General features: G+C 40.8%; 1 protein-coding gene across 8 annotated transcripts in view; it reads right to left on the minus strand.

Moving 5' to 3' along the window:
- The window catches only part of IFT88 (intraflagellar transport 88), a 112,189-nt gene that overhangs the window by 22,096 nt on the left and 74,489 nt on the right, over nucleotides 1-15,604 (minus strand). For all 8 annotated transcript variants that reach the window (XM_019652384.1, XM_019652387.1, XM_019652385.1 and 5 more), the window contains 3 exons: nucleotides 9,844-9,896; nucleotides 7,757-7,822; nucleotides 4,310-4,416 (listed from right to left, as the gene is read on the minus strand). In XM_019652384.1, coding sequence (XP_019507929.1) covers nucleotides 4,310-4,416; nucleotides 7,757-7,822; nucleotides 9,844-9,896 — 226 coding nt within the window. The remainder of the gene's footprint in view (nucleotides 1-4,309; nucleotides 4,417-7,756; nucleotides 7,823-9,843; nucleotides 9,897-15,604) is intronic.

Genomic DNA, 15,604 nt, shown 5'->3' on the forward strand with positions numbered 1-15,604 from the left:
CACTCGGAATGTGGTCCCCAAGCACGACGGGGAGAAGAGTCTTCTGTCCCATCAGAGCTCCGGAAGGATGTGTTTCCCTGAGAAATCATTCCATATGAACAAACTTGTAGCTTCAACACCTTGAAACAGGGGTCAGGGGCTCACAGAGACACCAGATCCCGACCCGCATAAACCTGAATCAATCTTTCTGTCTTAGGTCTACATAAATCCTTTTCCATTTTTAAACATTGTCTTAAATCCATGGCCTGATTTATGTCTACTTCCCCTGTAAAATCAGAGTCCACATCCTGAGTTGGCATTTCATCATTTGCAAGGTGACCTTATGGAACCATAAGCTGTGCATTAGCACTTCTCAGACTTGAGTGAATATAAAAATTACCCAGAGAACTCATTTAAAAACTCATACACAGGTTCTTGGACTCTACACCCAGAAGTTTAATTCTGGGGCAGGGCTTGGGTGGGTTCGGGGTGGGGCCCAAGTGCCTGTAATTCTAAGACCGCCCAGGAGACTATGAAGTTCTGCTGGCCCCCAGGCCACACCTGATAGCACTGTTCGGAGACCCTAACTTCTATTCAAATTATGGTGAGCTGATGGTGCATTTTAATCTAAGTGATGGTACAAGTTACCAACCTGCTGGTAACAAGTAAGGACTGTGTGCATCTGAAAATGATGGCTCGCACCGCCCTCTGCCTCCACTAGTCCTGAGTGTCAGGGGCCTTCGCTTGTATCCAGGTCTGCCCCAGGAGCTGTATTACCTGCAGTTTCTTCGCCATGATGGGGCTCAGTTTTCTCACCTGTAAAAACCATTATGAACACCACCACACCACATCACGTGTGTACACACTTGAAGTGCTCAGAACAGGGCCTGCACTTAACGCGAGCCGTAATGTCAGCCATTGTCAGTCATGTCTAGTTAAGCAGGGGCACTAAAGTGGGATTAAAAGGAAAACTAGCCAGAAACATGAAGACTGGGACGTCATTCAGTAGGTAATCAGGCTCTTTTGTCCCTTACTGCCATCCAAGTGCTGCCACTGTCAGCACCTTCCAGAGGGAAAAAAAGGGTAACGATGGGGAGTCAACCCTGTGTCTGCTTAGCAGCTCCAGGTAAAGGCTTGCTGCAATTACCTGCGACACCCCTGGTTTCAGTCACACGACTGGTTCACAAGATGTCTCAGTCAGCCACACATCTCAGTCAGCTCCCCCACAAATAATCAGAGGACAGCCGTGCTTCGGCAAGAGACACCCCAAAATTTGATGCATAAAGTTACCAACTACAGAAAAGACACTTGATTGTCTAACAAAGAAGAAATGTTTAAATCAAGATATATCGGTACAGCAAGGATTATGCAGGCATTACCAATGATTTACGAAGAAATTCTATACATAGGAAAAATGTTAAGTCTTTGTATTGGGACAGATTCTTAAGAAACAGAAAAAGTAACAAGAAGTTTTAAGTTCAAATTTAGTAAAGGAGAGCATCTTAATTTAGAGGTTTCTTTATTATACCTTGTTTCATAACTAGCAGTGTTTTCTGCACCCCACAAGCCAGGAGAGAGTGCCCTGCCCCATGGGCTCACGCTCTAAGGACACAAACGGACACAGACGAGACAATTACTGAGAACTTGGCTCTCAGATTATGAGAATTCTTTCTCTTTACCCTCTTTTCTTCTTCCTCTGGCCTTTCTTCTCCAATAACTTTCCTCCTCCACTCTGTATTTATAAGTAAAATATAAGAGATAAAACATCAGGAAAACGTTTCACTGACGTAAGATGTAATAAGGAGGACTGAAGAATAATAGGAAAATTCATTTCAAGGAAATTGAAAAGACAGTGCTTTGTGGATGAGGACTGTGACTCTAACTCTAAAGATTAAAGAATAACAATGTTGGAAGCAAACACATTAAGAAGAAGCTATAATGAAAGAAGGTACATAAATGACATCGGGTTTACACAGATTACAATGTGACCAATGGTAACATACCACCCAGAGGCACTGCTCACGCACAGGAGACATTACTAATTTGGGTGAATAGGTAAGATAAACAGTTTATAATCAGGACGTGTCAGTTCTTAAGCCATTGGGTAATCATTTGTGTAAGTACAATATAAGGATTAGAGGTCAGGTCCATGAGAGAAATAGGAAAAAGTTGACGATATTCAATGAATATATAAATATTTTGATGGAAGAAGAACCACGTGGCTGAGTAATAATTAGAAAGGAAAAGCAGTTTCAATGTCATTCATAGATTCATTTACAATAATAAATTCAGTAGTCCATATGAATATTAGTCCACAGTAGTCAGTCAGATGAAAAAAAGAGTTTAACATCATAGAATGAAAGCAATAAAGGAAGGTGAAAAGGGGGAAAGGAAGCAAATGTAAAGGCGAGGTCTTGCAATGACCAGAGAGAGAGGATGGTATTGATAATGGCCCAACTAAGAAACCACTCTGTAAATGGGAAAATTAAGTGCTAAACTACAAGAAAACTGTGTGAGAGTCATTCTGAATCTCTAAAAAGGGGGAATATTTTGGCCTTTGTCCTTCAAGTTCATTTCCCAGGAGTCCCTGGGAAAGCTTGAGTTCAGATCCCTGTGAACCAGCTACGAGGAAATCCCCAGGGATTGTTCCAAAGGGTCAACACTGGGCATCTACTAAAGCAGAGGTGATGATGCACATACCAATTTTTCTGTTTACAGTTGGTTATAAGATACAATAAGTGTATTAAGTACAATCCACAATTTCTATTAGTTTTGTGTTCACTGTTGAGTGTAATTTACTTAGAGTACTGATGCTTAAATTTATGAAGCCTTAAGAATTTAACTCTTTCCACAAGAATCCACGATTCCATACTAGGTAACTTCACATTTGCGTAACAACTAATCTTGAGTTCTAAAGGATGTTTCCTATATAGATAATATATGTATATATATATATATATATATATATATATATATATATATATATATGTATATGTGTGTATATATATNTATATATATATATATATGTATATGTGTGTATATATATACATACACACACACACACACACACACACACACACACACACATACTATATATATTCCGGGGGTGGCAAAAAAATGTATACAAGTGAACACTTTGGTTATTGCTCAAGCAACGATTTGCCGTAATCAGAAGTGTCTGAACACTGATTACCACTTCGAGCACCTCTTGTAATTGCAGAAGTCAAATGTGACTTGTATTCCTCTTTTGTTATTGGTATATATTGAGTATTACTATTTTAATAGTTTCCCTTTCTTAAAATGTGTATATATTTTTTTGGCACCCTCTGACATACTACCTTTTGATTCTTCTTAATGAAACAAATTTAATAGTGATTATGATGACAAATATGATAATTTGAACTTCCATTTATACCTGTTTACATTTTACAAAGCTTTCACATGGGTCACATAATTTAATTAGCAATTGGTATATGGTATTAAATTGGTCTTCACAGCAGGTTTTAACTATATACGTTATAGCATTTCAATACCAACTTGATAATTTAAGGATTTTTAAGGTAAAAATCTATGTCATGATACTTTAAAAAAGACAATAAAACAATTAGATCACATCTTCAAATCAAAAACAAAATAACCACATTTTGAAAGCAAATATGGAATTTAGATTTAATTACCCAAGATAATTAAATTCTTGAAATAGTCTAAGCTAAAAGAATATATTTCCTGCGACAGGCAGACACTCAAACATAATGCTAAACTTTTAAATATTCTAGGCTCAAACTTCAGAGAAATTATTCTTTTAAAAAAATAAAAATAAGAACACTGTAATTCTACATACTGCATGGAACACAGAAATATACTTAAAATGCTTCCATGTATATTAATATTATCCTCAGAGCCATGCTCTACTATAGAATAAAAAAGTACTATGTTGTATACAAGTAATTGCCTTTTAGTTTCCATGGGCCACAGGACTCTCCAATTCAAGTTAAGTCTATAAGTTAACCTACTCATTAAGTCTAAAAATTAAGACATAAAACAACTTAATAAACTATTTTGTATTGTGGAAAATTACAATTATTTGTCTATTAGTACTATACACTAAAGGCTATACTGAATCTATTGTATTTTCTCCTATTGGTAACTCACTTTTGACAGAATTTTATCCTAAAACTAGGATTTTAGTTATTCTTTTTCCTTTTATGCCAGATCAGGAAGAGCTTTCCACTTCATTTTACTGACTAAAGCCCTGACATCTCTCAGCTGAGCTCTAGAAGGCTGACGTTTTAAAAATTAACAGACAGTGCTTTTGACCCATATGAGATACCTGTTCCCTTATTTCTTTCATTTTTTCCAGTCTCTTGAGTTTTGTTGCATACTCTTGAACTTCTTTTAATCCAATATCTGTGCAGAGACGAACCAAAAAACGCAGACCTAAAGTGTGAAGACTATATTTAGAAAAGTATTTGTGCACAGTGTTCAAACTATAACAAATCAACAATTTCTGTCTTCTGGGACACAGGTAAGGACAATCCTCACTGATCACTGATAGTGTTTGTTTCTCTCCTGAAAACAACTACTGCTTGTACTCATCCCTGTAGGGTTTCAAGGGATTCGTCCATTGCCCAGCCCACAGAAGAGACTGCACCACCTGTAATCGGGGCCCTCCCCATATTCTTTATCTCCGTGTCTGCTTTTTCTCTGACATATTCAGTATTTGTGTGTTGGGGTTGAACAAGGATTTTCATCTGTTTTGTTTTCTGCTGTATCCAAAGTGCTAAAACAGTGCTGTGTAACAACACAGTAGTCACTCCATAGGAATTTGTAAATAAATGACCTATTCATGACCGTTAAGGTACTGCAAAGTAACAGTACTAAAATAACTTAAAATGTCACACATTAGCATATAAATTGCCTACGTATACAATAATTCACAATAAGAACAGAATTATAATTTCTACAAAAAATACACAATGATTCCTCTTACCTACCCATTTTTAGAAAGAGTGTCAGGAGTATTTAATGTAAAATAAAAATCATTGTGTTTTGCTAGATATCCGCTGAAATGTAGTATGTCACCTGTAACTTCACAGAGCAGGTCAATTTTTGATAAATAAATATTTTTAAGTCTAAAATATCCTGTTGGGTTCACCAGAAAACTATCCTGCTCAAAACAAGCCACTGCATGGGTGCCAATGTTTTTCCTCAGACTATAGTGAAGGTGGACTACTGACGACATTTGTTTTGAAAATTATCCAGGCCAAAGTCATCTTGGACAGTCCCTGTGGCATAATAATCATTCATTTCACTTTTAGAGTGAATCTTAAACTCTCTAGAAACAAAGAAATTTAGCCTTGCTTGGAGACAGTGCCTCCGGCTACAGCAGCGGTTCTCAACAGGCAACAATTCTGCCCAGGGGACATCTGGCAATGCCTGGGGACCTTTCTGTTCTTCAAAACAAAGAACGTTGCTAACACATCTGTAACACATAGGCCAGCCTCCCACAGCCCAGAGTGGCCCAGTCCCAATGATGGTGGTGCGGACAGACTTTTGCCTAGCTGACTTTTGGGTTGCTCCATTTTCACAAAAAGATGTCACTGCTTTCTCTCATTTAATCTCTCTAAAGCACCAGTTCCCTAATGTGACTGACATTAAGAATCAAATAAAAAGCTTTCAAAGAAGAAATAGGAAAAATTAGATATCTGGCTCCACTGTGAACCTAATGAGAACCACTGTAGGTAAGGCTAGACATCTGTGCTTTAAGAGATTGACAGGCCCCCCAAGGAGCCTATTTTGCGGTGCTGCGAGGTGCTGCTTTGGGTTCACTGTCACAAAGGACAAACAACGCAGTCTCTTCACACGTTGTTTTATTTGCTGTAGGAATGCTGTTCATGTTCAGCAAGCAGCTGCTACATCTTCCAATGATCTTCCCCACCACCTCAGTGTCTCAACATTAATGACTCCAAAGCTGGAAAAATGTTTCTTCTTCCCAAGGCACTAATTCTATGTCCTCGTAAATGGTAAAGGTACACAGCAGCTTGTATTTTCTCTTTTCTTTAGCCGCAGCGCTATTCAGGGCCAAATATCCCATTTAGTGGGAATACGTGACATATGAATATGGCTATGTTGTGTTTTTCTTTTTTTCTTTTAACTTCTAAAGTCATTTTATTTTCACTCAATTTACAGAGGGAGAAATCGACTATATGTCAGTTAGAAAACTGAAGGCAGAGCTGAGCTTTCTGCGTGTGAGGACACAGTTGCTTTGCCCTCCTTTGTATACAATACCCCTTTCAAAGTGATGCTATGTATGTCATAACTATATTTAGAAATATGCAGAGAGGAAAATATTACTGCCCCAATTCCAAGCTGTGGATGGGAGGGAAACACATGAAAACATCATTGACCGGAAAGCTTAAACTCTTTAGTTCATGTCCCTCAATCAATTTCATATGTCTGATGACATTTGAAGGTGTTAGTTGTTTTTAGAAACCCTGTAACAAATTCCACTTGAAGCAAAGGGTAGTATTGTCTCCACACAAGGGGAAAATGTTCGATTTTTTGGTTTCTTCTTATAGCACTGTCCGAGGAAAACAGAGTTGCAAAGTTTTCACCAAAGATTTCAGAAGCTGTGCAGACAGTTGGAAGCACTGGCTTGAGTTAATATGTAGAAGTAACCACTTCTTTACGGCTGGGTAACTAACTTCCTTTTAAAAGGCAGATTAGGAATACTGAGCTTCGGAAATCACGAAGAGCGATTAACATTAAAAACGAACCGTTGCATATTAGCCAATGAACCTTTCCGCCGACCATGTATCCTGGGCATTCGTGGGCACCACCCAGACCTCTTCCTCGGGCGAGGCCAGGGCCTCCATCTCACGCACCACCTACATGAACACCTGGTCCACCAGCAGTTTGCTCTTGGCCGTGACATCCAGGAACGGGCACCGCCATTGGCGGGCCAGCGCGCGGTCCCGCGCCATTGGCACCTGGCGTTCGGTGTCCCAGGTCGGCCTTGATGCCCACCAGCACCAGCGGCATGGCCTCGGGGCCCCACAGCCTGCCCATGTGCTCCCGCAGCAGCCGCACGGCCTCGAACGAGGCCTCTCTGCACATGCTGTACAGCACCACGAAGCCGTCGCTGTTCTTGATGTACAGGTCCTTGAGGGTGACCAGGTGCTCGGCGTCCACCATGTCTACGATCTTCAGCAGTACGGGTGCTGCGTTTACCTCGATCACCTTGCTGAACAGATCCTCCACCGACGGCTTGCACTTCTTGGGGAAGCTGCCGCAGGCGAACTGCGTGGCCAGCGCCATCTTGCCCACGGCCACGCTGCTGAGCAGCACCACACGGTAGCCCTTTGTGGGTTGCGCGGCCCGGGGCGGCCATGGCGAGAGGCGCTAGCGGGCCACGCGGTGGGCGGACCGTATGTTGTGTTTTTCTTGATCTTGGTTCGTCGTCATTGCTGTAACACTTCACATTACTACTTTAAGCTGCACCAAATCCACTGTACAAGATGGGGAATACAGACTGTTTACTACTGAATACAGAAGAGAATTCAGTAGTATGTTTAAATACATCAACAGTTAAATTCTATAAAAATTTGACTTGTATAGTCAAATTCTCTGATGATATAAACTCATTCAAACACACTTACCACAAATTATAGACTGTCATCTATGTACACAATCACTGTAGCAAATGTAATTATTATATATTAGGACATAAAATGGGAGAACCTATATTTTTAAAGTCACAAAGTGTAATCTTACTTACATTCGACATTTTCTGGAAATTTTCTGTGAATGTCTTTATAAGTATCTAATGCTTTTTGGTAGTTACCTATAAATAAAAGAGAGAAAAAGACATACCAGCAGATTATAGAAATTAATAGGATTCAGCAAAATGTTAATTTAATCCAATATACTGGCACCATTTAATTGGTTTAGCAGGAAGACTTTCATGTTTGCCACAAGCATGTACAACAATTCTTAATTAACTTCTGGAAGCAAATGTAGAGATAAAATAAATTTGAAAAGGTTAGAGCGGAAGGAAATGGGTGATGCTTAAGATTTAGTTTCACTTCTTAAATACATTAGTGGCAAAAAATTAAGATCCATTCCATTTCCTAAAAATTACAGATTATTTCAGATGAACTGACAATTTTAAAATAATTTAAGTAATAGTCAATAACAACTTCAATGTCATTCATTTGTCTGGAAGAGATGAAAAATAACTTTTGTGTAGTTTTCATTTTGAAATATTAAAATGTTTATAGAAAACATTTTGTTTTGTAAAAAATACTTTAGCTTCATGCAGCAGCGAAGAATAAGAAAAAAGAATTTGGGGTCAATGATCTTGGCTAAAATCTCAGTGAACAAGTTATGAATCTGTCGGGGCCTCACTAGGCATGGCTATGCTAACCTAGAGTCACTGTGAGAATTAGGAAATGGAGATAGGAAGCATCCAGCTCACAGCAGGTTCTCGATAGATGTTAGCTTCTCTTCTAACCCACCCTTCAATAACTCAAAAAGGTTTATGTGTTTAAATTATTCAGTATATCTCATACATGTTCACTTTACATATGACTGACGTTAAATGAACAGGCAGTTCAGAACTCAGCTAAGAGAAATAATGTATGCGGTACAGCTACGTTGTACATTATCCGATAGGACATACAGTCACATTAAAGATCAACCCTCTCGGGCCGGCCTACATGGCGCGTTGGTCAAGAGTTGGTCAAGAGATGGTTCGGATCCCACATTAGGGCCAGTGATGCTGTGCACTCTACAGCTAAGATGGTGAACAACAGCTCGACCTGGAGCTGGGTTGCCGGGATTCGCCAGCAATGGCATAGGCTGCAGTGGGGCTGGCCGGCAGCTTTCGTGAGCTGCCGTGAGCCGCCGTCCAATGGCCAGCGAGTGACTGCCTCACCCAGGAAGAGCACAATGATAATACCAACATGGGCCAGTGAAGAGGCGTCCTCCACAGCTAGACTGAGGAACAAAAGGACAGCAACTTGTCTGCTCCCCTTCCCCAATTCCCCAGCGCTGTTCCCCTCCCCCAATTCCCCAATAAAAATCTTTAAAAACAAAGATTGCCTTAGGCAAAGTGTTAACTGTGTTCTTGCCCAGTGTCGTAGGGTCTTTCTTGACCTCTGTGAGCCCCCTCAGAATGGTGTCACATACTCAGGGTCATCCTGAAATCATTGAGAGGGATAATCTTTTTTTTTTTAAAGATTTTTATTGGGGAATTGGGGGAGGGGAACAACGCTGGGGAATTGGTGAAGGGGAGCACACAAGTTGCTGTCCTTTTGTTCCTCAGTCTAGTTGTGGAGGACGCCTCTTCACTGGCCCAAGTTGGCACCATCACTGCGCTCTTCCTGGGTGAGGCAGATCAGTCACCGGCTTCTGGACGGTCGCTCATGGGGGCTGCTGGCCACTCATGCTGGCTGCTGGCTACACACGGTAGCCCATGGCAACCCACTGCAGCAGGGGCTGCAGGCTACGCCATTGCCGGTGACTCATGGCAGCCCAGCTCCAGGTTAAGCTGTTGTTCAACATCTTAGCTGTAGAGGGCAGTGTCACTGGCCCTCATATGTGGGATCCAAACCCGGGCTCTCTGGCATCCCAAGCCAGCTCTTAACCAATGCGCCCCTCGGCTGGCCCTAAGATTCACTTTTTAAACATAACTTTTTCCGTCTGTAGTAATTATTATGTTTTTCATATAATGCTTCAAATATGTATGTATAATTATCAATACATAATAAACAAATATGCAATTGGAACATATTTTATGCACAATTACCTAAAAGATAGAAAGAAGCAAAATATATTAAAAATGAATGAAATGAAAGTATTTACCACTTCTTCTAAAACAACTAGCTACCATCAGCTGCCATTTCACCTGCATGGGCCTATAAAAGAAATAAATTATATAAAATTAGAGACGAGACAAATGATCTGTGATGGTTAATTTTATAAAATTACAGATCTGTAGCATCTTCCAGCTACTTTTTCCCTTTGGTTAGGTCATCTGCATTATTGAAAATTAGCATTTGTACAATTTCCTTCATTACTTACTATCATATTTATATTAGAAAATTTAAATTTAAGAGTCCTTCAATCTAAGACAGTTTTACGAGAACCACTTAACCTGTTTGGTTAAAGACCACTGCATTCATTCTATTTTAAACATTATTGTTACCTTAGCCATAATCTTATACTTAGGCTTAGTGCCTAAGGCTTAGAAATGTAGGCTTAGGCTTGCAAGTGCAGCACCCAATTTTTGATCTTGTATTTGAACAATTAAGCTTCAACTAAAAAGAGAGTAAAAAAGAATTCTATTCATCCTTTACTTTCCCTTAAAAAATGAATTTATTTTCTAAAATAAATAACCATACAGCAGGATATCTAAAGACCGCTATTTAAAAAAAACCTAAGAAAAACAATATCTGAAGAAATAAAAGAGTAGGGAATAATTTAATGCTCTTCTCACTTGTTTCTAGAATCTCCCATCTATTTACTTGATGACTTCAAAGACAGGTAGTCTTAGTTCCCACTCAGTTTGACGACAAACCTACCAGCTTCGGAATCCAACAGCTCTGGGTTTAAACTTGCACTGAGACATGGGAAAGTTACTTAAGCTTAAGTGCACTGCCTACCCAGCCATTCACTTTGACCTACATAACACACATATCTAACCATATTATTTTCCTCCTTAAAAGCCATCACTGGCCCTTCCACTGCATGACCATCCTGACGCAGCTCATTCACTTTTGGCCATTTTCTACCTCTCCCATGTGTCCTCCACCATGCCCTGCCTGACAGGAACATGGTCCCCGCACGTCACACATCTAGACCCCATCGCTGTACCTGCCACCATGCCCCCGTGCAGGTGGGGCTGTCAATGAGCTGGCTGAGCACCACCATGTCTCCAGCTGCACTCTCCATACTGCAGTGTCACTTAGGTTGCTCGTAAAACCGTACATGCTGGACAGCACCATCTTTGTACTCAGGCTTGGCGTGGCGACTGGTACACACTGGGTGCCCATCACTCACTAACAGCCTCTCCTGTGCATATTCAAGCACACATCATCATTATCTCCTTCAGGTTAGGAGTGTGATTTTAGTTTAGTAACCTATTCATTCTATAAACGTGAAAGTTATTTACATTTATGCCTCTGTTTCCTCACCTATAAAATGGGGATAATAATAGTACCTATTCAGAGGGTTGTCGCGAGGATTTACTAACACAATTATATAAACAGTAAACATTAGTTACTATTATAACCACTTTGTTTTTCTTCTTCCAGAAAGCCCCAATTCATGAATGCTACCTACTGGGAAATTCAGACACTAGCCACGAGAGCAGTAGTGTGTGTGTGTGTGTGTGTGCACGTGGCCTCCTGGGGAAAATGGATTAATCTTTGTGACCACTGCAGTAGCCCAGTGATTTGATGATAATAAAGTATTAAGTGACATTCTGGATTATGAATCCCAGTTGCCCATAACTACGGATGACTGGTGATACTGCTTACTTCCATTGGCACTGATGTGGCCTGTGTGATCATCAACTATTTTATATGTTATAACAGCTGATAAGCTTCCATGTCTAATAAAGGTATAACACAGAAACAATTTAGGACAAGAGATAAATGTATTTTATTAATCTTCAAAATTAAACTCATGTTCCTACTGCTACCTTAGAACTAGGGAGAGCTCAGGATAGGAACATTTTGCATAAAAGCAGTAAACAAGGCTAACTGTTCTGCTTTGTCTCTTTTATTTCAGGTTTACCATCAGAACCTGGTTTAGAAATAACAAACCAAATTTATTTCTTTGATGAATGCCTACTTTCTCCTCAATCCTCACAGTAAAGGAAAATACCACTGTTTTGCAGAGAGCATATGTAAGACATGATTTAACATAATGCACACAAAAAAACAAACAAACATCCAGCCCATTGGTTATAAGGTGCCTAATGAACACAGAGCTGTACTAAAGATTTTAAGGATTTTGAATCTGCAGTGATTTGGATTTAAGTTAGAGAATGATGGAATTTTAGAATCAGAAGTGGCCTCAGGTAGCATTTCATTCCTTAAACCCATTCACCTTAAACGAGAAGAAAACTGAGACCAGGCAACGTTAAGAGCTATGTCTGTGGTTACTCCCCCATGGAATGTACCAGTGCCATACCCTGTAGAAATCCCTTATTTTACACTTCCACAAAGCAATGAGGATGCAGTTTGAAAACTGTCCCTGGGAAGAATTCTCTCTGTATTTGGAATAAGAAAGCACCTGAAAGAGAGGCAGGCTTGGTTTCAGGATGGCAGAGTAAAGACCTTTTACCTACAATGTCTTTTCTGGAACTGAACCCCCAAAAACAAGGAGAAGGAGAAAGGCAAACTCAAACTCCATCTCAGATGAAACTGGAACTGTATAAAACCACATACAAATGACAGGCGACACAGGAAGCAGACGGGAGCTGCTTTCAGCAGGGCAGGGAAGGTGAGCCTTCAGGGCTCCAGAGGACACATGAAGAGCAGCATGACCTTCCCTGAAAATCACCAGGGAAGCTCAGGACCTGGAGTCACCAGGGGCGATGCAGCTTGGCAACAGGAAGGCAGACTGGGACCTGAGAAGCAACTGGGCCCTGAGAAGTAGCTGGGCCCTCACCCCCAGACGTCGCTCAAGGGTCCAAGGGGTGAAATGAAACTGCAGGGTGAAGTGAGAAGTGGCTTCTGGAACAATGAGGTCCTCACCCGGCCCCTTCCAGCTACCAAGACAGCAGCAGCCAGGCTAGAACTCTTCCCTGATTGCACTGAACAGTCCCAGAGAAAGGACTGCAGAGTTTTCAGATGACATCTCAGTGACAAACCATACTATTAACATGTTCTACTGCAGTGTTTGGTAAAAGGTGCTACTGGCATTCTGGGTGACACCGGTCACTGTGCAAGTCCTCAACACATTACTGAATGTTCCATCCTGGGTGGCTGCCCCCCAATGCCCACAGCATGTCCCCATCCATCATCATAACCATAAAATGCCCCTCCCCCCACATTTCCAAGCAGCACTGCCTTTCTTTCCTCAGATCGTCTTTTTTCTTTGACTTTGAAATCTTTTATTGTTAAGTGTAACAACAGAGAAGTACAAGATACACAGCTCCATAAATTCTCATGAAGTGAATACTCGTGTCACCACTGCAGTCCCAGAAAGGGTATGCTGCCAACCCCCAGATGTCTCCTATACACCCTCTGCATGGTTCCTGGCTCACCTGTGGAGGTGACCACCTCCTCACTATTATCTGTCCACTTTGCCTGTTTCTGAACTTGACATGAGAGCATGTATCCTTTGATAGCAGCTTTGAGATATAATTTGTGTAACATAATTTCCCCATTAAAGTGTGTGATTCAAAGGTACATTATACTAATAATTTTAAAATTATGATTAAAGTAGATACAACAAAAAAATCTGCCACTGTAACCATTTTCAGGTATACGATTCAGTGGCGTTAATTACATTCATAAAGTTGTGCAACCGTCACCACCACCTGTTTCAGAACTTGCTCATGAAGCCAGACGTAACTAACACCCCTCCCCACCCTCACCCTCCCCAACATCGTCTTCACAGAGCTTACACTTCTTTGCAGAGGTAAGACTTACATGACAAACAAAGACTTAGCACAGAAAAAAAGAGAAAAGGACATTAAGATGTGTGGTATAGAAAATAAATGCTCAAGAAGAGAAGAGGTAATTGTCTCAATGTCTCTGTCACTCAGACAGAAGGAGGCAAAACCAGGTTCACGAGAAAGCAATTTCTAAAAAACGAGGGACAGGGAGATGTTACAGGAGGTCCTAGAAAAGGCTCTATCTCCTGGAAAACTGGAGTGTAAAACTGAGGTGATATGTGAGGGAAATAAAGGGAGTTACTTCAGACTGATGAGCAGTTTTCACACAACACACTCGTGTCAGCATCAGGCCATCTGTTCACGTCATCTATGCCCAAGGGAGCTTCCCAGGCTGAGTACAGGAGCCCAAGGAAGGGATGGGTTACCCATGACATCTTGGGGTATGTATGGGGCAGCTAGAAAGAGAAAAAAAAAGCAACCAAGGATGTTGGCAAGAAAAAGCACAGCTGTGATAGATTAAGCAGGCTGGAAGGGACAGGCTCAGACCCAAAGCCAGGAGAGGCTGTGAGAGAAAGAAAGGCCAAGAGCCTGGGGTCTCAGTCCTATGAAAGAGAGGCACAGCAGGGCAGGGGCATGGAAGAGGGGGAGGTTAGGTTCAGACAGCTGCATATTACACTGGAAGGTCTTACTGGTAAAAACGTGCTGGTGGTAACCAGGGTCAGGTGAGATCTAGGTGGCTAACCTGCAGAGGACATAAAGGTCAGTGAAGTTCGGGTGCTACAGACTTGTGAGGTTAGACTACTGATGGCACACAGAGAAACAGCATCAACTAGATCATGTCACATGTCACATCACAGGTAGGAGTCACGTTTGAAACAAGCAGATGGAGCCTCAAAGGAGGAAGGGTCTATCTGAGCTAAAGGCTAGGGTTAGCATTAGTACCAAGTGTAACAGAAAGGTTCCAGTGCATTACTTATGTAGATTTAGTCTCAAGCACATAATTAAATTAAAAACTATCCCCCTAAGGGCCGGCCGAGTGGCTCAGTTGGTTAAGAGCTCGCTCAAGAGTTTGAGCTCTGAGCAACAGCTGTTCCTTGCTCAGCCCAAGCTGAGCTGCCAACAGGTGGCAGGATGGCTCAGCTAAAGAAAAAAAAAAAAAAGAAAAGAAAAAAAACTATACGCCTATGCTTGTTAGTTTTATAATTCTCAAAATATTTATGTTAAGTAACTGTCATAAAAATTAATTGCCTAATACAAATTCCACACAGAGGTCACTCAAATTATTAAGCATTCCATTATTATTCAAATGACTTAAAGTCATATTTAATGTTAAAATTAAATTTGGCCAAATACAAAGCAGAATATGTTATAGTCCAATTATTTTTGAATCATACATGTACAAACCATTCCGATAGGAAATTAAAGACGTCTTTAAAAGATTAATTTTTAATATACAATTTATTTCAGAAATAAAACTTTGTCCTAGTCCTGAGATAGTCATTTTCTGATTCACAAAGAAATAATACTTCTTTGCTGAGATGTGAATAAGAAAAAAAGAAAAAGTACATTAGGCAGATCCGGAAGCAGCCAAGTCAGAGAGAAGGTCTGGTTGGCGACCGTGACTTTCAGTGTTTGTGGGTTAACCCTGATCGTCTCAGTCCACCGTCCTGCACTCCTGACACCTGGGATTCAGTACCGACATTGAAGTCCCCGCACCCGCGCCCCCTACAGCAGTGATCTAATACATCGAAGCAATCAGAGCGACAGCCAGAATGAAGAAACAAAGAAACATGTAGATCAGAAGAAACCTCAAGAAATGCAACTAAATGAAAAAGAGGTATCCAACCTTTCAGAGACAGAGTTTAGAACACTGATGATAAGAATGTTTCAGGAACTTAAGGAGGATATAAAGAAGGATACAGAAATCATAAAAAACAACCAGGTAGAACTAAAGAATACAATAACTGAAATGAAGAACACACTCGAAGGAATCAC

Source organism: Hipposideros armiger, unplaced genomic scaffold, assembly GCF_001890085.2.
Source record: "Hipposideros armiger isolate ML-2016 unplaced genomic scaffold, ASM189008v1 scaffold_178, whole genome shotgun sequence".
Classification (NCBI taxonomy): Eukaryota; Metazoa; Chordata; class Mammalia; order Chiroptera; family Hipposideridae; genus Hipposideros; species Hipposideros armiger.